The sequence below is a fragment of the Drosophila mojavensis genome, unplaced genomic scaffold (assembly GCF_018153725.1).
Source record: "Drosophila mojavensis isolate 15081-1352.22 unplaced genomic scaffold, ASM1815372v1 contig_36, whole genome shotgun sequence".
NCBI lineage: Eukaryota > Metazoa > Arthropoda > Insecta > Diptera > Drosophilidae > Drosophila > Drosophila mojavensis.
Window position 1 is genome coordinate 559,267 of NW_025318858.1, and position 21,188 is coordinate 580,454.

The 21,188-nt window shown below is 39.9% G+C and overlaps 1 protein-coding gene across 4 annotated transcripts in view; it reads left to right on the top strand.

The window, feature by feature from the left end:
* The window catches only part of LOC6575594 (probable serine/threonine-protein kinase DDB_G0282963), a 69,001-nt gene that overhangs the window by 21,872 nt on the left and 25,941 nt on the right, over window positions 1-21,188 (top strand). For 3 of the 4 annotated variants that reach the window (XM_032728617.2, XM_032728615.2, XM_032728616.2), the window contains exon 3: window positions 17,266-18,085. The exons of the other annotated variant lie outside the window; for it this stretch is intronic. In XM_032728617.2, the coding sequence (XP_032584508.1) occupies window positions 17,266-18,085 (820 nt within the window). The remainder of the gene's footprint in view (window positions 1-17,265; window positions 18,086-21,188) is intronic. 4 annotated transcript variants of the gene reach the window in all.

Below are 21,188 nucleotides of genomic sequence, written 5' to 3' on the forward strand. Positions count from 1 at the left end.
TGACACGTCGAATAGCATTTGGCGAGTTGGCAGTCTTCCTCTCCTCTTTTCTCCTTGTCTCTCCCTCTCTCTCTCTCTCTCTCTCGCTCTCTCTCTCTTTTTACGACTCGTCTAATGAACTTTTCATTTGCCTCGACGACTTTAACGACCCGAGATACCCCTGCCTTGACCTCGCCCCTCCACGCCCCTGAGAGCAGTCGCTTTGACAACTTCTTTAATCGCTGTGCGAGAGAGATTAGCCAGTTGCAGCTGCCATTAAACGCAGCTCCCCACTTCCTGTGCGAGTCCTGCAAATGGCCAACGAAAAACGAAAAGCCACAAAGATGCCTTACCAAGTGTGCGCAGAGTGTGCTGAAGCCCAGATACCCTAGAATCAAAATGGCAGAAAGTTTGACATCTTTGAAAATAAATCACTGAAGTGGGTTGAGGGCACAGCTTGAGGAAATAGTAACAGAAAGCAAAACCAAGATGTAGGGATGACTGACATTTAGATACCCTAGAAAATAAATGATAGAGAGAGTGGGAGAGAGAGAGGGAGAGAGACATCTGTGCACTAGCACGCTGAAGAAGCTGTAAAAGTCAAAATAAGATACCCTACAAAATGAATGGGTAAGAGAAAGAGATAGAGAGAGAGACAGAAAGAATAAGGGAGATCGAGTGTTACATAGTCTATACATAATTAGTTATACCCCTAGCTAGAGTATATGTATCTAAAAAGAAAGAGAGAGAGGCGAGAGTGAGAGTGAGAGAGATAGAAGTCAAGAACTAACAGAGGCTCGCAACAACATCTAATCTTCATTATCAGCTGGCAGTGGGGAGCTGCGGATGGAGCTGTTGAAAGTCTTTGGAGCGCACACGCTGTAAAATTGCTATTAAATTGTTGCTGATTTTTATGTCTGAGGTCTGGGGACTGGAGGCTGAAGATTCTACACTTGCGAATCTTTCAGATGTTTGCAGATCTCAACTATCCAAAGTGATTTCTCAAGCTGCAGCTGGAGCTGGAGCTGGAGTTGGAGTCGGGCTGGAGCAATCTCCGACTTCCTCTGGCGCTATTTACACTTTGCCTTTTACTAGCTGGGCGAGTATTATTATTTTTTCTTTATTTTTTTTATGTCTACTTAGCTCGACTCACATCGCCTCTGCCCTCCCCTTAGCAGATTATGTCTCAATTAGCTTCGATATCTTGTGGGCTCTGCAATCCTGTTCCGAAATGAGTTGAAATTAAGCGAAAGCGAGCTGCAAATTGTCTTTTAGCTTATCTGCTCAGAGATAAGTTTCGGATCTGTTCAGAGAAGCACAGGGCCAATCTGATCTTTAAAGTTCATTTGAATTCTATTATCTTGCCTAAAGCCCCCATAATGCAGTTATATATATTATAGTAAGTAGATATGGCTTCTCCTTTTATTTATCTGGTGAAATTTGTGAATGTTTTTCTTATAATATATACATATTATACATATTTTAATATATACATATAATACGTATATACGTAATATAGATTTGTGAAATTATTTATGATCTTCATTTTGAGTCTCATCTCAAATACTAGAGAAGGTGAAGAAAAGCGAGAGATAAAGCTAGAAAGAGAGAGGGAGAAATATTAGAGATATCACTACAGTTTATAGAGAGAGAAAGATAATAGCTTGGTTGGATCATTCGATCCTAGTTTATTATGACATCAGATATCGGAAAGAAAATAAAGTCATAAACATAGAGAAAGAGAGGTTATTTCTTATTACTTTTCCGCATTGCGTAAACTTCTTATCTCTATATAAGTTTCTTAAATACTTTCACACAGATTATTAATTTTTCAGATTTGTTGATGATTTAACGCTCAATTTAAATCCCATCATCTTCTTCGCTTTGTAGATCCCCCAAGACAGCTGCCCAAATGGAAACTGGGAATCATCCTTCACCTGTTGCGCTGTGGTTTCCATTTTCCTTTCTCACGCACTTTCAATCGCTGTCTGTCAATCACTCGATTCGTGGGCAATTCAAAGTCAATTCTAACCTCAAATTATGTATTGCCAAATGCATTTTTTGTGACTATCAAAACTAACTGTACAAAAATGCATATGAGCTGGGCCGAAGGCATTCATTATACCCAGGCATTCCTTATATGCAACGTATAATAGTTCAATCACTTGTCACCGCGTAAACTCCCTCTCTCTCTCTCTCGCTCTCTCTCACTCTTTCTCTGTCTTTCTCTATGCGATTTGTCACAAACACCAATTTCGTGTGACAAATTTGTATGGCTGAGCGTTTGAGCTGGCAGCAAGACAATCTTTTGGGCCACGGCCAAATAAGGCGACTCCTTCGACTCGGCTCAAGCAGCTCAAGCTGCGCCTCGGGCTGGGGCAGCAGTACTTTATGCCACATGCAACATGCTGCAAGCAACAGGCAACAAGAGCTGGCCGTCAGTGCCGATCGAGTGCCACGTTTCGTCGACTCTTCGCTTCGGTATTCAAATGGCCAAAAGATGCCATCGTCTTCGACTTGTACCCTGTGATCATGGGAGGTTAGTTCGAGTGGGATATGATGGACCTTTGAGTAAATGTGAATGTAGAGAGCAAATATCTATAGATAGAATCAGTCGAGCTTGCGCAGTTATCTACATGTATTAGAGATACCCATAGAGTGATTTTATGAACTTCGTGTTCTAGTCAGCACAGTCTAATTCTAGGGTATTTACATTTCGGTCACAACTTGTGCTTCTATTGATATTTTTCCACTTTTCTTCTTCATTTGTTGTGTCGACTTCACGTGCCGCATTGTCGCGCATTTAAAATGCAAATTATCATCATTATGATTGCATATCATCATCAACATCAGTATCACCATCAACAGCATCATTATCATGATGATCATTATGATCATGATGAGCTAGCTGGCCTGCCAGTTCCGCCTACTTTCGTCTGCTTCTTTTGGAAAATTGTTGGCAAATTATTGCCATGGCTTAAAAGCACATAAAACATTGGCGCGTCTTCGCGTGCCCAAGCCAATGATCATTATCGATGTCATTATTATCATCGTTGCTAAGCTCATTATTGTTTGCCTGCTGGCAGGAGGACAAAAGTCTGTCATAAATTTGTCACAAGCAGCAAAGCGCCTGCCTCTGCCTCTGCCGCTGCTTTTGCCTCTCCTTTCCACCTTCATTCACTCTATCTCTGTCTCTCTCAGTCGCCTTGTCAATTGGTCAATTTGTCAATCTGTCATTGGAGCGCCGTTTGAGCCATTGCCAGAAACAATTTATGTTCGCAGCTGCCTGGGTCACGCCCTCCCAGTGCCCCAACGCCGCCCACTTTTTGGCTTATAATTCACCCACGCAAATATTTGCGATTCTTTTATTTCTCTCCTTTTACTTTTTCTTTTGCAATTGCAATTGAATCGCTTCGATTGGGCAAAGGAGTTATTTGCATTGTTGTTGCGGCTGTTGTTGCTGTTGCTGTTGTTGCTGTCGCGCGTCTGTTATTATGCAAATATTGAAAGCCGCTAAAATGCTCGCGGTGCGCGTCATTTAAACGCATTGTTGCGACGTGGTGGAAGGCCGTCCTAAAGGCGTCTTTATTGTTATTGCTGTTGTTGTTGTTGCATGCATCATTATGGCCATTTATGTTGCATAAATTACGGCGTTTATCTTTTGTCACTTGCGTGAAAATTATGTGTAATGCGATTCGCTATTTTGGCCAGAGCTAAATTTAAAACTGCTTGAATCATCCATATATGGACGATGGGGCTTTGCAAAAATCATGCAATGACTGATTGCCCGGATTGTATAGCAATATATACGCTATATATACACATGCATATACATACACTCATAATTAATATAACAATGAGAGTATCTCAAAACAAATGTAGCTATTGCTGTATTTTTTTTAATATTCCAATGCTACATATCCTTTAATATTATTATAATAAAATTTTGTGAAATTAAGTCATCTGAAACGCTTGCTAGGAATGTTTTTACATAATACTATATATTGCTTGAAATTGTATTTAAAATCAATACAAAATCTTGGCTATAGATCAATCTCTAAAATTGAATGCATTTGTTAGAGAGACATAAATGTAGTTGCTAAAATTTATTAAAATTTGCAAGTGGAAATAAATAATTTAGTTGATTTTCGTTGGCTTGCGAAAAGCTCTAAGCTGCATAGTAATTCTATGATGAGAAACTTTGATTTTGTGAGCAATATTTAATAGTCAAGTCGTGGCTTGACATTCTACGTTTTAGATTATAGATTTCTAAGCGCTATTCAATAGAGAGAGTCATGCCATAGTTGACCCACTTCCCAATTGAAGCTCGCCTGCGCCAAAGGAACTTTTGCTTACTTGCGCTCAATTTATCCCGCATTGTGACACGTAGCTATCCCACCCACACACACACATACACATACTCCCACACATACAATTGCACCCGCACCCATTTACACACATGCCAAAAAAAAGTATAAATGAACTCTGCTGAACTGCAGAAAAGCTAAAGTAAATGCAATAAAAAATGAGAAAAAAAATCAACTGAAAATGGGAGAGCTCTCGCGCTCGTATCAATCAATGCGAATGCAAACTAAGCGAAGTGCGAACGAAAGCGCATTGCGCATACGTCGTGTGGCCCATCAAAGGCCGCAAGAGCGCGCTGCGGCGATGCCTAGCACGACGGCTCGCTCTCTTTGATGCTCTCTGGCTCTCTTTGACACACACGCTCTCACACACATGCACGCCTGCATGGCACAGAGCCGAACATACGCCGCCTCGTTTGACTCGGCCAGTCAACGGTCGTGTGGACGTTGGCGTCGCTGCTGCTGCGACTGCTGCTGCTGCTGTTGTTGTTGTTTTTGTTGTTTTTGGTGTCGTCGTCTATATTTACACTTGTGGCCTCTTATCAAATGGCAGCGGCGCAGTTGACTTTTTTGACGTTTGTGTATATATTTGTTGTTGTTGTTGCTGCTGCTGGCTGATCTGTGTACTGTACATGTGTAGCCCGTTTATTGTTGTTGTTGCTGCTGTTGCTGTTATTTGCTGCTGCTGCTGCTGCTGTTGAATTTTGTACGCGGCGACCGCTTTGCTGCTTTGACTTTTTGCTCGGTTTTTGAAATATGTACGTACACACGCACACACACATATGTAGGTATATATATGTATATATGTATGTGTGTGTGCGCAGGCAAAATGGGAACAGTCAACACAGCAAAAGTTCAAGTCAAAGATATTTATTTTATATAATCAGGCGCGACATCGCTGGCTCGTTTGTTGATTGTCGTTGCTGTTGTTGTTTGATTATAAATACTTTACGAAACAATCAAAATACTGAATGCGAACTGGCACCACAGTTGTACATGTACATACACATATGTCTATAGGGTCACACACACACACACACACATCCAACTGGGACATTACAGCCGCAAAACACTTAAAATATTTACATTATTCACTGTATTATAGAATTCAATAAAAGAGTAGAAAATAGCTAAAAACAAAAATTTGTTTAAATAAATGTGTACATGAATGAAAATTAACCATACAAATCGATAAATAAATTTAATGTTAATCGATATACCGATACAACATATATCGATCCATGTCTTATGGATAATATTGCAATTTAGGGAATATCCTTTTATTTTGTGATCTGTATGGTTAATTATCAATAAAATTCTGTAATCGACAAGATTCGTTTATTTCAAAATATTTATATATCAACTTATATTCAATACAATTCATATCGAAGTTTCTTTGAATTTATCGATAACTGTCGATAAAATCGCGTGTTGGCGATTCCCTGAGTGCCACATTTGTTTCACTATTCCCAGGCATTCATATACACGCATTTCCTGGTATTATCAGTTTCAGTGTATATGCTTTTGGTTTTTTTTGGGTCCACTCTAACCAGACAATGCTGTCGAGTGCCTGTGCCGCCGCCGCAGCGGCGATAAGTTCGCGTGCAAAGGTTCTGAACTGCTTGAACTTGTTGAATACAAGGCAACAGCAACAGCAACAGCAACAGCAACAACAACAACAACAGCAATAGCAACAGCAGCAACGGGTCTGTATATTATATATGACTTATATATGACTTCTCTGTCTATATATGGGCCACCTTGTTACATACACATACAAGTCTGATGTGTGTGCTATAGAAAATTATCAAAGAGCCTCTGGGTTATTTATAATTACAAAATGTTCTATAGGCTGGTTTAAAGCCCCATGTATAAATATATATATGGGAGCTCAAGATTTAGTTGTGGTTTTTGTATAACACGTATACGCAGTGGCTGTCCCTGCGATAGAGATCAGTAAGGAATAGTTTATATTTGGCAAGTCTACATGTTTCTTCTTTTGTTTAGCCATAGATCCACTCTACACTAAAACACTCCACAACTTGTTGCACGAACAGAGAGATTCGGCGGGCTTTTTGCTATTATTCACTCAAATGTTGTTAACAGGACAGAGCACACGCCCCAAAATCGAGAGACGAGAAGAAAATGGAGAAGGGGCATAAAATATACAGTGAACCAATAATGTCTTCGTACAGCAGCAACTTTTTTCTTTGGGAACGAAAAAAACATATAAATAGTAAAAAACGAATAAAAATTTTGATGCAGTCTTATTATCTTATATATTAATCTTAATTTACAAAAAAAATTATGTCAATATGTTGCTTAGTTTATTAGTTATAACTAAAAGTACATAAAAAGACACGATTTTGGCTCCAATAAAGTCTTCGTACACCGTACTTTCCTAGAACTTTAACTGCGGACAGAAACCGAAAATGATAACGGTTGTTTTCCAATGTATGTATTTGCATGCTCGGGCATAATGTCGCCACATTTTGCAAGAAATTTTCTTCAATTTGAATCGCTAAGCGGACAAATATTAATTTAAAATGCCGGGCAAATATTTAACCATAGAAGAACGTCAACTAATATTAAATATGCACGTTAAGCAGCAGAAATCATATTCGGAAATTGCGAATATATTGTCTCGCAGTCGGTCAACGATCCAATCCGTAATTGGGCGATTTAAATACGAAGGGCGAGTAGAAAACAAGCGAAAATCCGGAAGGCCGAGCAAGCTAACAAACGGAGATCAGCTTAATATTAAGAGAATAGTGGCGTCGGATCCATTTGTTAGCGCAAATACGATATCTACACAGATTTTACAATCTCAAAATAAAGTCGTCCACCCAGAAACTATAAGGAAGGCTATAGTAGCTAATGGGTATAAGTCGCGCACACCTAGACGAAAACCTTTTGTAAGCAGCGCTAATCGCAAAAAACGTTTAGAGTTCGCAAAACAGTACGAAAATGCGCCAGTCGAGTTTTGGCGTAATGTACTTTTTTCTGACGAATCAAAATATAATATATTTGGATCGGATGGGCGACATCGCGTGTGGAGAAGAACCGGAGAGGCACTGCGGCTGGTGTCGGAAATTTTGAAATAATTGATGGGGTGATGGACCACCTTAAATATATTGAAATTTTAAAAACAAATTTGGTGCCAAGTGTTGCTAAGCTTGGATTATCGAGGTCTTACTTTTTCCAACAAGACAATGACCCTAAACACATGGCTCATAATACCAAAATGTACTTAGCCTATAATACGCCACATCTATTAAAAACACCTCCCCAAAGTCCTGATTTAAATCCAATAGAGAATTGTTGGCATATGTTGGAAAAAAATATCAGGAAGCATCATATTTCATCAAAACCCAAGCTTATAGAGGTTTTAAAAGAGGAATGGGAAAAAATAGATAAAAATTATACAGAGAAGTTAGTCCTTTCAATGCCAAACCGACTAAAAGATGTTATAAAAAATAAAGGTTACCCAACAAAATATTAAATATACAAAAAATTACATTTTTGTTAGTTTTTAAGACTATTTTTTAAGTATTAAGTTTTACTGTACGAAGACTTTATTGGAGCCAAAATCGTGTCTTTTTATGTACTTTTAGTTATAACTACTAAACTAAGCAACATATTGACATAATTTTTTTTGTAAATTAAGATTAATATATAAGATAATAAGACTGCATCAAAATTTTTATTCGTTTTTTACTATTTATATGTTTTTTTCGTTCCCAAAGAAAAAAGTTGCTGCTGTACGAAGACATTATTGGTTCACTGTATGTGTATGTTGCTGCCACATTCGCTGCTGCCATAAATTTGTGGCATCAGGCCGCAAGAAGCGCAAGAGCTGAACTCGGCTCGTAATTTATGTGCAGCACAACGCAGCTCGCTGAGTGGAGTTCAACTTGATTCGGCTTGCAACTCGCAGCTTGCAGTGGCATGCAGCGGCATTTGCTGCTTTATCGCCCAAATATCAATCAAAGTGTTTGGCAGGCAACCAAATGCCAATGCCACAGAGACAGTCTATAAAGTTCAGAGTTTGTGGCTTTTATGGCCGCTGATATATGTGGCACGCGGCAAGCAGTCGACAGGGGGCATGTGAAAGGCGGTGGCAGGTAGCGGGGCACCTGCCTCATTTAATTGCTGACAAATTTATAGAGCGCTGCGCATTAATTCGCTGCGCCCAAATCACAGAAATGCATTAGGCGTCGACGTTGCCCCCAGACGTGGCAGCCTTGTTGTGCAGCCAAGCTGCCAAATGCTTTCCAACTCGCAACAGTTGCCCGTGCAACTGAGCAACGGAGCAACTGAGCAACTGTGCAACTGTGCAACACGATCTGCGCACTGCGTTCATTTAATTATCGAATTTAATTAATCTGCACTTGATTTTTTACGCCACAAGCCGCAGGCGCAAGACACCAAGCTGTGCAGCCGACTCTTGCCACAGCCTACCGTCGACTGCCGGTCTGCCCCTCTGCCCCTCTGTCTCCTCCTGCTGCTCCTGCCCCATGGCTCTCCTCTAGTTCGATTGCAGCTGGTTTTCCTTTTTTCAGCTTGCATTGACTAAGCTTTTCAGCTTCGTCTGCGACAATTGGCAAATTGTTTTTCGCTCCCTCTCACTCTCTCTTTCCCTCTCTGTCTCATACTTTGCCTTTTTCGCTTATCCAAATGTTATTTATTTGTGCAGTTTATCGAGTTGTTGGCACGTTTCAATCAGCCAAATAAAGTACTTTTTCAACCTCAGGATAAATATATCTAACATCTAGTCTATTTTTCTACATGACAGTGGAAATTCTAGCTGAAAGTTATTTTAAAATAAAAAGTAGTTTTTCTTTTCTCTCACTTATTCTGCGGCTAAACTTCAAATTTTTGAATATAGTCATCTTATTTATCTATCTATTTTTAGACAGAAGAATAGATAGAATTAGAGTTTTGCTTATTCAAAATTTCCAAGAAGCCTTTCTATATTGATTCCTAGCTCATCAAAAGGCACTTTCTGTATGAAACTGCTCGCTCTTTCACAACTCCCTCGGCACCCGCTCGCCCGCTGTGAACGAAGTGCAGGCGATTGGCTTTCAGCTGGCTGACTGCACATGGATCGTTGCTCTGATCCGCTCCAAATTAATATTTGATAAAAGAAAACGAGAAAACTGTTCCACTCGATGACAGTTGAGCGCAGAGCTAACGGCGACTGTCAGCCAAATTGAAAATTTCCAAATCGTGGCAAATTTCATAAATGATTAACACCTAAAGCTGGACAAACTGGAACTGGAACTGGCTCTGGAACTAGAACTGGAACTGGCGTTGGCGCTGGAACTGGAACTGTCCAAGTTGACGGACGCTTGGCTAATCAAAAATTCTAATCACGCGCTGCACAAAGTGCAAAAGAAGAAAAGTTCACGCCGTTCTCGGCGATTCTCAAGAAGAGTTGTGGCTGTTGCGATTGTAATTGCTTTAATGGAATTTGATTTTGAGCTTGGCAGCAGAGAGAAATATGCAGACATATTCACACACACACACACACACACACACAGCAATTGTGCACGCCCCTTTCAGCCGCGCCTACCTTCAGCCTGCTGGGCTGTGTGTGTGTGTGTTTGGGTTTTTCGGTCCATTGCTGATGATGTACAACTGCTATTAGCATTAAAGTTTATTATCGACGACGCTTGCATTCTGAATTCCTGTAAAACAGGTGCAACACACACACACACACACACACATACACCTGCAGCTCTTAGGGGCCTTTCAACTTCTGAAGATTTCTCTCTCTCTCTCTCTCTCTCTCTCTGCGTTTTAGCCATGGCGCATTGCATGCAATGCATTTGGCCGCTAAAAGCGCCTTATTTGGTTAAATTGGTGCAGATTGCTGTGTGTGAGGCGGGCAGCTAGGCGAGCGGGGGTTGAAGGGGGCTAAGCGGCTCTAGGAGCCTCCGCAACTGCAACTCTTGCGGCAAGAGCTGAGCTGTGCCACTCGCTGGCTCGAACTGCACTAAATAATAATTAGCACAGGTTTTTTTTTTTTTTTTTGTCTTCTTTTTTCAGTTTCTTCAGTTGCTTGTTGTTGGCTGCTCTGGTTGGCCGCTTGGCTGCCTTAATGCGCCTTGGTCATTCACCATTCAGCCGCCCCCCGCTCCCTCCTCCGTCCTAGCTCCGCACTTGTTGCATGCCACTGCCAACGTATACGGGGTGAAATTTCCTTAGAAATTTGCAACGTTTTTCTTTTCGTTTTTCGTGCTTGCCTGCTCTGGTTTTTAATTTGATTTTTACTTCGGCTGTTTGTTTGGGCTGTCTTTGGCCCCCAGGTTCAGGTTCATAAATTAACGAGAGATTCGCTGCTGGTGCTGCTGCTGCTGCTGCTGCTGCAACTAGTTGCAACGTTGGCAAGTTGCATGTCTAATGTTGCTGCTTGGCTGCAGATTCGCGTGTGCGCTATGCCCACATGGGCAACATACACCGCAACCCCGATCCCCGATGCCCGCCCCCTCTCCCACTCTATGAACTCACCCCTGTTGCTCCTTGTTGGCGCGCGCCCATGTTTTGGAGCATTTGTGCTCTTTAATTGCACAGCATTTTGGGGGGTTTTTATCACTCAAGCCAACTACACCTATGCCTATATATCGTATATATGTATTGGTATAGGTATGTATATATATTTCTATATCGCTCTTGTATCTAGCTGCTAGCAATTAGTTTGTTTATGGCTGTAGCTAAATGTGTGACGCACGCTATGCACAGCACATAATATTATCATGAATTGTGAACATATCTGGCAGACATACATACATACTCATATATATCGCATATAAGCATAACTGCCAAGTAACGGCTAAAGCCATAGCTCTTTTTTGGGTTAATTGGTCAGAAACTTGGCTAAATTAAGCTACTCCATAGACCTTTTCTAATATATGTTTAAATGCATTGCTTCTGTATTATTATTATTATTATTATCATTATTTCTGCAGCGGAAGTCCATTTATTACTGAGTGTAATATTACTTTTGTTAGCTGCATAACAAATTTTATTGCTCGCGCATGAGGTGAGGTGAGTGGACTAATATCCTATCTGTGCATATGTCAGTATGAAGCTAGAGACTAGAGATGTAGAGTATGCATTTGCTGGTACCCTCGTTATATAAAGTGCTAAGCGTGGCAAATCAGGAAATACTGTACATACATTCCAAAGGCTTTATTGTTGAGTTCTCAATTTTCTTCAGATTTACCAAATCTGATTTATTTGTTTTTTGTCTGTGATCGAGTATTATGCAGTCGGTAGCTGTTCGACTATATCACTCGCTTGGTTTCATTATAAATTGACTAACTAGTAAATCGCTTTTTTAAAGGCGTTGTGGCTTAAACATAAATGTTATAAACTTTTTCATTAAACCAATAATAATTGTTCTCTTAGGAGCATTTTAGTATAATTCACATAGAAAATATTTAGGCTGTTGCTTCTTCGTCCAGAAATATTTCCTCTATTTTATTTTAGCTCTAAGAAACTGCACTTCCAGACATTCTCTATTGCTCTCCGATTTGTGGGGCTTTTGTTTATTAGTTTTTCATTTCCAGCTTTTGTAGATAAACATTTTGTGTGGGTTCGAGTGGCGACTGCATCATCAAATGGGTTCTCAGTTTCTGTTGACTGTTTTCGCTCTCAGTTTTCATTAATTTGTTGTTGCTGTTGTTGATTTGGGCTTTGGTTTTGGTTTATGCTTTACGTGATTTCTTGTATCTCAAGTGTTCGTCGGGTTATTTCATTGGGGTCTTATCGCACGCTGTTTGTCCAGCTAGACGAGCGTAAGTAGTTCATACAAGGCATAGACCTATTTTGTTACTTACAGATTATTATTATTATTATTAGTATTATTATTGTTATTGTCATTATATTTTTGTTTATTTTGTTGTTGTTCTTAATTTTCATTTGTGGTCGCATTTGTATTATTATTATTATTATTATTTTTATTTTTTGTAAATCATGTCGCATTTATTAGATCATCAAGGTGTTAAAGATTGTGGAGCAAATGCGTGAGTGTTTGTGTGCATGTGTGCGATCGTAAGTGTGTGTGTATGACGCGTTTCACTGATAATATTTGGTGTGGCCTTTTGTCAACCTTTGTTGCTGCTGTTGTTGTTGTTGTTGTTGTTGTTGCTGTTGTTGTTGCTTGGATTTTGGACAAGTGCGACACGAGCTGCGGTGAAAGTAATTTAAAGTTCATTAGTGTATATTTGATTTCCTATATATAACATACATAGATGACACGCCCACAAAATCAACACAAAAATACGCCCCAAAAAGTGTTTATTTTCCATGTTGTATCATTTATCAGGCAATGATGATGATGTTTGAATGAAAAACTAAAAAAGAGAGAAACGAGAAAAAACTACAGCAATCACAAAAATTCTTTATCTTTACGATGACAAACGAAATGAAATCGAGATTTTTCATATGGAAGTTGAAAAGAGAAATAAATTAATAAGATATAAATGAAGTCTACGATCTAGAACTTGTATGTATATATATTATAATGTTACGGTTACGGTTTTCATTTTTGTAAGTATGATAAACTTTTATAACATAACTCCTATTAGAGTATTGCATGAATGGCTGTAAAACTAGGCAAAAGTTCGTGTGGGATCATTTCGTTCTACAACCATAAATAGTCAATAGATTTAGCACATAAATTTTGCAAAGAAAAACTAGTTTCTATAATTTACGTCTTTATCTCTTCTAGTTCCCCAAGATCTGCTCTCTAAAGAGTTCTAATATGGGTCTCTGCCTATATTTCTCTGTGATTTATATTTATATAATATTTAATAGATTTCTCTTAACTATTTGCCAAATGACTTGCATAGCTTCATTTTTGGTGGAAATGAATTTATATTGAAATTATTTTAAGAGATAAGGCAATATTTTTCTTGAATTTTCAATATATTTAACTCATTATCTAACTCATTGAGTTCTAAAAGTCTATGTATAGAGGAATCTAAATAACGATTGCCCACTGTGTGCGCATAGCACAAAGTTGAACCTATTTTTCCCCTACATCTCGCTTCCCCCTGCCCATTGCCCCATGCCCCATGCCCCCTTCCTTTGCCACGCCTGCGCGCCCCTTAGTGAGGTGATAAGGCGTTGAATTCAGTAAATGTGACGCGTCTCAAAGTTCGCATAAATCGTTGGGGCGCTATTTGCTCTCGAGCGTTGCGTTTTATTTGGTTTTTAAATGAGGTCAAAAGCTGATAAGCTGAGTATATACTCATGTTGTTGTTGCTGTGTGTGTGTGTGTGTGTATAATTTTAACGCCCCGACTCGAACTCGTGGCCCGCCTTTGAAAGTCAAATTGCGGCCGAGTCGTACACAATTTTGTTTTCTTTTCTTTCTTTACCTTCAAGGTTAGGCGCGTCTAGGCTTTATGGTTTTTTTTATTTAGCTGACCCATCAAGGCATCGACGGCAGCTGCTAAGATCTCACTATTTATCAAATCGAAATCAAATTACGGCCCCAACCTAGTATTAGTACACAATTATGCGAGGTAGGTCTATGAAAAATGGTCACATGACATCGACAACGACAACAACGACAGCAACAACAACAACAGCGACAACGACAACGACAACTTTTGCTGCGACTGTGGGTCGGCAGCTGTGTTTGCCAACGTCACGTTGCAGAGAGCGGGACGCTTGACAGAGGGGAGCCTAGGCAGGCGGGGCTATAAGGGGGGCAGCGTGACGTGCCCCAAAAGCCAAACAGCCAAATGGCAATGAACTTTACCGTTGTGTTTTCGTTTTTCCAGAAAAAAAAAAACGTAGAACGTGCCCAGACACGGCTTCGTCTTCGTCTTCGACTTCGTCTACGGTCTAGCCTACCCAAAGAGCCAAAAGCCTAGCCCCAAAGTCGCGTTAGTCTATTAGTACTATTGACACTTGTCGACCCAACATGCGGCCTGTCACTCTGCAGATCGCACACACACATGACACACACACTCAAGCCAGACACACACACACCTTATACACAGTCATGCGATTAGCCTGATAAAAGCAGAAAAAAATCTTGACTCGGCATGACGAAATCCAAATACGCTATGCTAGAAAGAGAGAGAGAGAGAGACAGAGGGACTGACTAGAACAATATAATATAATAATATATCGAGAGTATAAGATATAAGAGTTTATGTGAGTTTCTACACTTGATTGAAGCATATAGAAAGTCAAAGACTGAGCGAGTTGATATGGCTCAGTTGTATTGAAAGGCAGATTTACTTTCCTTAGAGCTGCAAATGCTCCTTAGACATACGCATCATAAGAATGATTATAACTAGGGAATTCATATGCAAAGTTTACACAATATAAATTATGACTATGAAGAGTATATACAATTTTCTAGATTTATTAAAGATATATGTGCTTACTTTCCATAATACATGGAATACTCCTTAGAGTCAGCTCGTAAGATATTTGCAATCCAAAATCAGCTACATTATGATTATATAACAGTGACAAACGAAAAAGGAAATAAACAAGAGTCTATAATGAAAGATATATAGTGAGAGTGAAGACGAGAGACAGAGACTAGCTAGAAAGAAAACTGAATCAACTCAACAGCTGAGCTAATCAAAGATATAATTATATATACAATTGTATCTTCTGAGTGGGACTTTTATGTTACCTAGCTCCCACTCGATATGTAATACTCTCAAAGAGTAAGAAACTGAGGCAGCCCATGCCTCAACTGGAAAAGTCAACAGCGGATCGCATGGCGCATGTCTAACCTCCGTTGTCCAACCTCTCGTAATGTCGGAGCTCTACGCTCACAATCTGTCTCCACATATATAGATATACGTACACGGTGTCTCGGTTAGACTCGACTCGAAACGTTTTCTAAATAGACTCTATGCGGTCGTCGGTTTAAGGTTCCTCTGCTTGCTGCTGTAACCCGACATCATTCGACATTCGACGACATTCTCGACATTCGGCATTCGGCATTCGGCACTTAGCACCATTGGCACCAAGCGCGATGCCAATCAGTTAGCCTCAGTTCAGGTGAGGGGCAGATGGCGGCAGAAGAAGGAGGTGTCAGTAGGGAAGGGGAGAGATACCCATACACAGTGGGTCGAGCAACTAATTATGCTCAGTTTCAGTTTGTGATGTGAGTGAGTGTAAATGATGCCAATGAAAGTCAACTCATGTTAGAGCATATAAAATAACAAAATCCGTATAATTTATAAGAGAGATTGAGTGAAAAATACAAATATAAAAGATATTTATGCTTCGCATAATAATGGATGGCAATAAATAAATTTTAATATATTTTTAAATACCAGAATTATGCAATGAAATACTTTTGTAAATTACTTCATTGATTCTCTTTTTTATGACTTAAAGCTCTTCAATTTAATATACAATTTATGGCATTGCTTCAATCCAGTTTTATCCATATTTGCCCCACTGTAGCTAGACATTTCTTTGAAGCGAAAATCAACACAACTTAATTTTAGTGCTAACTAATGATAAACTAAATTTTATGATAAGACCCGCAAAACTTTATACCATACAACATATTTACACGCTATACTCTGTGTGTGCGTGTGTGTGCGTGTGTGTGTGTGTGTGGATATTTGATACACGCACAATCCACAGGGGTGCCCAGAGCTGGATCTAGAAATTCACAACTGGTTTCTGATGTTTGCTTTGGTTACAGCTGCGATTACCAATTTGGAATGGTTCTATGGCCGATCCTAACGATCCTCAGCTACAAATTGTTGTTAATTTAACCAGTAAATATTTCTTTTAATTATTTATGCTGCTGTTGCCGCTGCTGCTGCTGCTGCTAGCGTGTGTGTGTTAATTTACACCTGGTCTTCAGTACAGCTCCAGCAGCTTATCTCTCTCAGTCCTTTTCAAAGGTCAACGTTTGATGTTCCTATTTGCTTTTTAATTTCTGCCAGTTATATTACAATTTTAATATTTATGATAGATATAGGGAAGGAGATAAGCAGACAGTGACAGAGAGAGAGGGAGAGAGAGAGAGAGAAGTACGTAGGGAATGTGAAGAAATGTGTGTATGCTATGTAAATAAACAATTTGTGCGATGGGCGCGACGGAAGCTTCAACCGCACCATAAAGTTCAATGTATGCCACTGCGGTCAGCATTATAAATGTGCGTGTGTATATGTATGCATGTGTGTGTGTGTGTAAGTACTGTGTGCGCTTGAATAGTGTAGAATGGGTATATTGATTAGAGAAAAGCAAGTTTTGGCTCAACTTAAAGTAATTAAAATTAAGATAAGTCCATAAATTACCATCAAAATCGTAGCCCCTTAAACAAGTAGGTTAAAATTTTGACAAGAATAAATTTGATTTCAAGAGAAAAATGAAATTTGATTGTAAATGAATTGTACATTAGCACACGATTCGCAACTCTCTCGAGCCTATGACAAATGTTGCGTATGTTGTACTTTGTCATTGTTGTGGTTGTCATAGTTGTTGTTGTTGTTAACGTTGTTGCTGCTGTTGTTGTTATTGTTGTAAGAGTGTATCGGCTCTTTCTGGCACTCTGTCCGGCTTTGCACTCGACGCTCACCCCGATAATTAGCTTAGGGGTTCAACATTGCAGGTCAACGGTTTTGTTAACATATTATAAGTTATTTTAACCTTTGGCCGATTTGCATGCGAGCCTAGCCCAAACGAACCGAGCTGAACTGAACTGAACCCTAGCCGACTCTGAAGCGACTCTGACTCGGACTGAGAATCGGAAGCGATATTTCGAGTCGACTTTAGTCAATCTGCCAATACGAGGCGAAAGTTTTTAGTAAGCTTTTGAGCGCTGTACGCACGGCACAGCTCAACACACAGATCCGTCAGCAACAATCTCTCGCTCACACAAGCTCCACTCTCTCTCTCTCTCTCTCGCTCTTGTGCAGGTAACACGCCCACAGACATACTGCAACAGAAGCCCGCGAAGGCAACAACGGCCACGCCCGCCAAACACCAAAACGAGGAGCAGGCGCAGCAATTTAACTCTCTGCCCGCGGCGGCGGCGACCAAGCGCAAGCACCTCGAACGGCTCGCCATCGATCTGCGACAGCAGCAACAGTTGCTCAGCGGTAGCAGCAGCAGCACTGCAAACATGCTCAGCGAACGCTCGCTGCTGCTCAGCGGCTATGGGGCCATCGACAGTTCAAAGCAGCTGCGAGAGGCCAGCAGCCCGACAACAGCAGCTACAGCTGCAGCAGCGACGGCAACAAGTGGCAACAGCAATGCTGCCGCCACGCCGGCAGCAGCAGCCAATACCTCCGCCACAACAACAGCAACAGCTACAGCAGCAGCAGCAGCCGCCGCCGTGGCAACAGCAGCAGCAGCAACGACGGCAGCAACGAATGCTGCTGCTGCAGCCTACGCTGCTCTGTACTTTGACAGAGTGAAACATGAAAAGCTGTCGCCATTGCATATGACGAGCGCACAGATTGATTCGCTAAAGGATGTCTTTTTGGAGTCTACGGTCATGGTCAATATACACAACAACAACAACAACAGTAGCAGCAATAACAACAACAACAACAACAACAATAGCAGCAGTAGCAATAACAACATTAGCAACACAAACAGCAACAGCAATCATCAGCAACAGTTGCTCAGCATCAACAGCAGCAATGTGAAACGGGAGCGTCTCAGTCCCAGCACCAACAACAGCAACAACAACAACAACAATGGCGAGCTGTCCGTCTCCGCGGCATTTGCCAGGTGAGTATTAGGTGAACCGGCAACATAATAAATGGTTTTTATGTAAAGCTTTATCAGGGAATTAGTTAGATACAGGAATAAGTCCAAATATCGCGAGGCTCTGGCCTGCAGCTGGTCCTGGCTTTAAGTTGTGAAACCGATGGATATTATGTAAATTTCATTTATACAATATTTGGAGTGAACATATATATTCTATATATGTATAACTTAATAGAGCTGTTGATTTTGGAGTAAAACTAAAATTGGTAATACAGCATCTCCTGAGTAGTTTTATGTTTCCAAAAAATCGATATCCTTACGAGTTAGAAAAGGAATAGCGATTGAAGATCTGATATCATTCCATACAAAATGAATTTATTCAAAACTTATACAATAGCTTTATCTGACCCTTCGTTTCTGTCACGAATTCTAATTAATACTGGGGCTTTAAAATGTGTAATAAAACTCAGCAAAAGAGTTTTACAGTCCATATAGACATCTGTAGCGACGGATAGGCACACCAATCACCAATCACAACAGCTTATATAAGAATACAAGTTCTTCATTTATAATTCATTCTGTCTGTAAATTTATACTACCGACTTTACACATTTACAATGTATGCAGGGTATTTAAAAAGTTCGCTAATTGAAATGTTTCACGGTGTGTTTATTTATTTATGTGTGTTGAAAGTATCTGGCGCTGAGAAACGGTGGATTCCTTGCGCTAGGTTTGGTCCTTCTTCTGTGAACTCTCTCGATTATGGTTTAGATCCTTTTCCGCTGCGGATTTCTGGGGCCCTGTGGAGGATGCTCTGCCGCTTGAAGTTTTTTGCACCGTTGTTGACTGCCGCCTCGGTATCCGATCGCCATGCACAGTGGCGAACATATTGTGATAGTGCTCCCGGCGCAGCTGCTCGAACTCCTCGCGGCGCTGGCGACGCTGCTGCTGAGCCTGAGCGTCGCTGGCATCGCTGCTGGCGGCCAGTCCGGCGGGGGTATCCGTAGGCAAGCTGATGGTTATGGATGGATGATTGGTGATTTGATTGGTCCGATAGCTGCCGCTGACGCGCAGTATAGAAGCGGGCCGCGAGTGCATCTGGCCCTCTTGCTCCCTATTATCGTCCATGATGGGTTATTAAATGGTTTCTGATCAATTTAAATCGATTTTTCGAGATGTTATGGAATTACCAAAAAAAAAATGTCAACAGACAATTTTGTAAATGCTTATGTGATGACTTCCACAGTTCGCCCCAAAGTATACCCCTTGGCCGTATTGTTGTTGTTGTTCTTATTGTTGGGATCTCTCTCGCCTGACAAATTAATTATCATTTTAAACAAATTAATGCTACAAAAATATTGCTATTGATATCGGCTTTGTGTGTTTCTGTTTTTGTTTCTGTTGTCTTGGCTGCCGCCTGTAATGGCCCAAGAGACAGCAAATTAATCAAAATGCTTAAATACAATCCGCACGCTTTTGCTGTCAGCGCAAAGACAGGGAGGAAAAAAAAAACAAATACAAATACGAATAGGCCAAAAAACGCCGAAAGCTTCAAATTTAAATATTAAACAAGTTAATAAACTCGACGCCAGCTGCCAAAAAAAGACCAATGTTCATTCAACAAAAACAAAAGCTGAAAAAGATTTCAACAAAAATAAAAGTATGATACGCACTACTTAATTAATGGCGTTACAAATTTAAACATAGATTAGCATAGGCATTGATATCAACAATTAATCAAAATTTCAAACTAATTTCAAACTAAATTTCCTGCTGCGGCTTGAAAGAGACATACAGATACAGATACAGATACAGATACAGATACAGATACAGATACAGATACAGATACAGGTACAGATACAGATACAGATACAGATACAGATACAGATACAGATACAGATACAGATACAGATACAGATACAGATACAGATACAGATACAGATACAGATACAGATACAGATACAAATACAGATACAGATACAGATACAGATACAGATACAGATACAGATACAGATACAGATACAGGTCATTCTGACCTGCTCGACTTAGAGCGGCCTAGCTTATTGGCTTATTAATATTAAGATACAGATTCAGATACAGATAGATACATATACAGATACAGATAGATACCCAGCTATACATCTATTTACTCATTCTGACCTGCTCGACTTAGAGCGGCCTAGCTTATTGGCTTATTAATATTAATGAGACACGCTCTTCGTATCTGTTTTCGTTTTGTGAATAGGGAGGTGTTTGTTTAAACTTTTGTAGCCAAAGACACGTTGGATGTCATTGCCTTAAACAGATACGATAAGTATCTTTGAATTTGATTTGAGAATCGCTTGGAGTGTGGTCTTTGTGCAGACTTGAAAGCCTTGATTCAGAGCAGTGTTTAACCAATTTGATAGCTTTATTTTAATTGAGTTGCTAATGAGGCCAACACAAAGAAAAATGCCTGCGGCTTTATACTTTTAGTGGCATACGTTATTAATTATGTGGGAAAAGTCAATTTGCTAAATACTATTTAAGAAAATTTATTCATTTTTAATCAGACAAATCGATATCGAGTTCACGCAGAGCATCACGCGGATTGACGGTGACATTTTAAATTATTAGAACGTTGACACTATTCATATATCTTTCTTATATCTATCTTATATCTTATAGCTAATATCTAATATATATTATCTAATAGCTTATATTTAATAATCTATTATCTAATATCTTTTACCTTATATCGAGCTATACCTTCAAGAACAGCTCAATAACGTTTCGTACTTAACTTGACACTTAACACTTAACCTTAAGTGTCTGACTACACTTCAGGCCAAAGACAAACGCTTCACATTAAACATAATGCATTCACCCTAGGCTATGCATTTACTCAAGTTCAAGTTGGCTCTTCAAGTAGACTTGAAATGTTTATGTTGACTTGTGATACTCTAACCGATTTATAACGCTTCTGACGTACTTCTCAGGCAGGCTTGAACCATTGTTTGATTTATTAATATATTCACTTATTATAATATTGTTGTTGTTGTTGTCGCTATTCACTTAATGGTTTCTGTATCGGGTTACCATTTGGGAGTTTTTATGTTTTGTGTCTCAAATTTGTGCGACATTC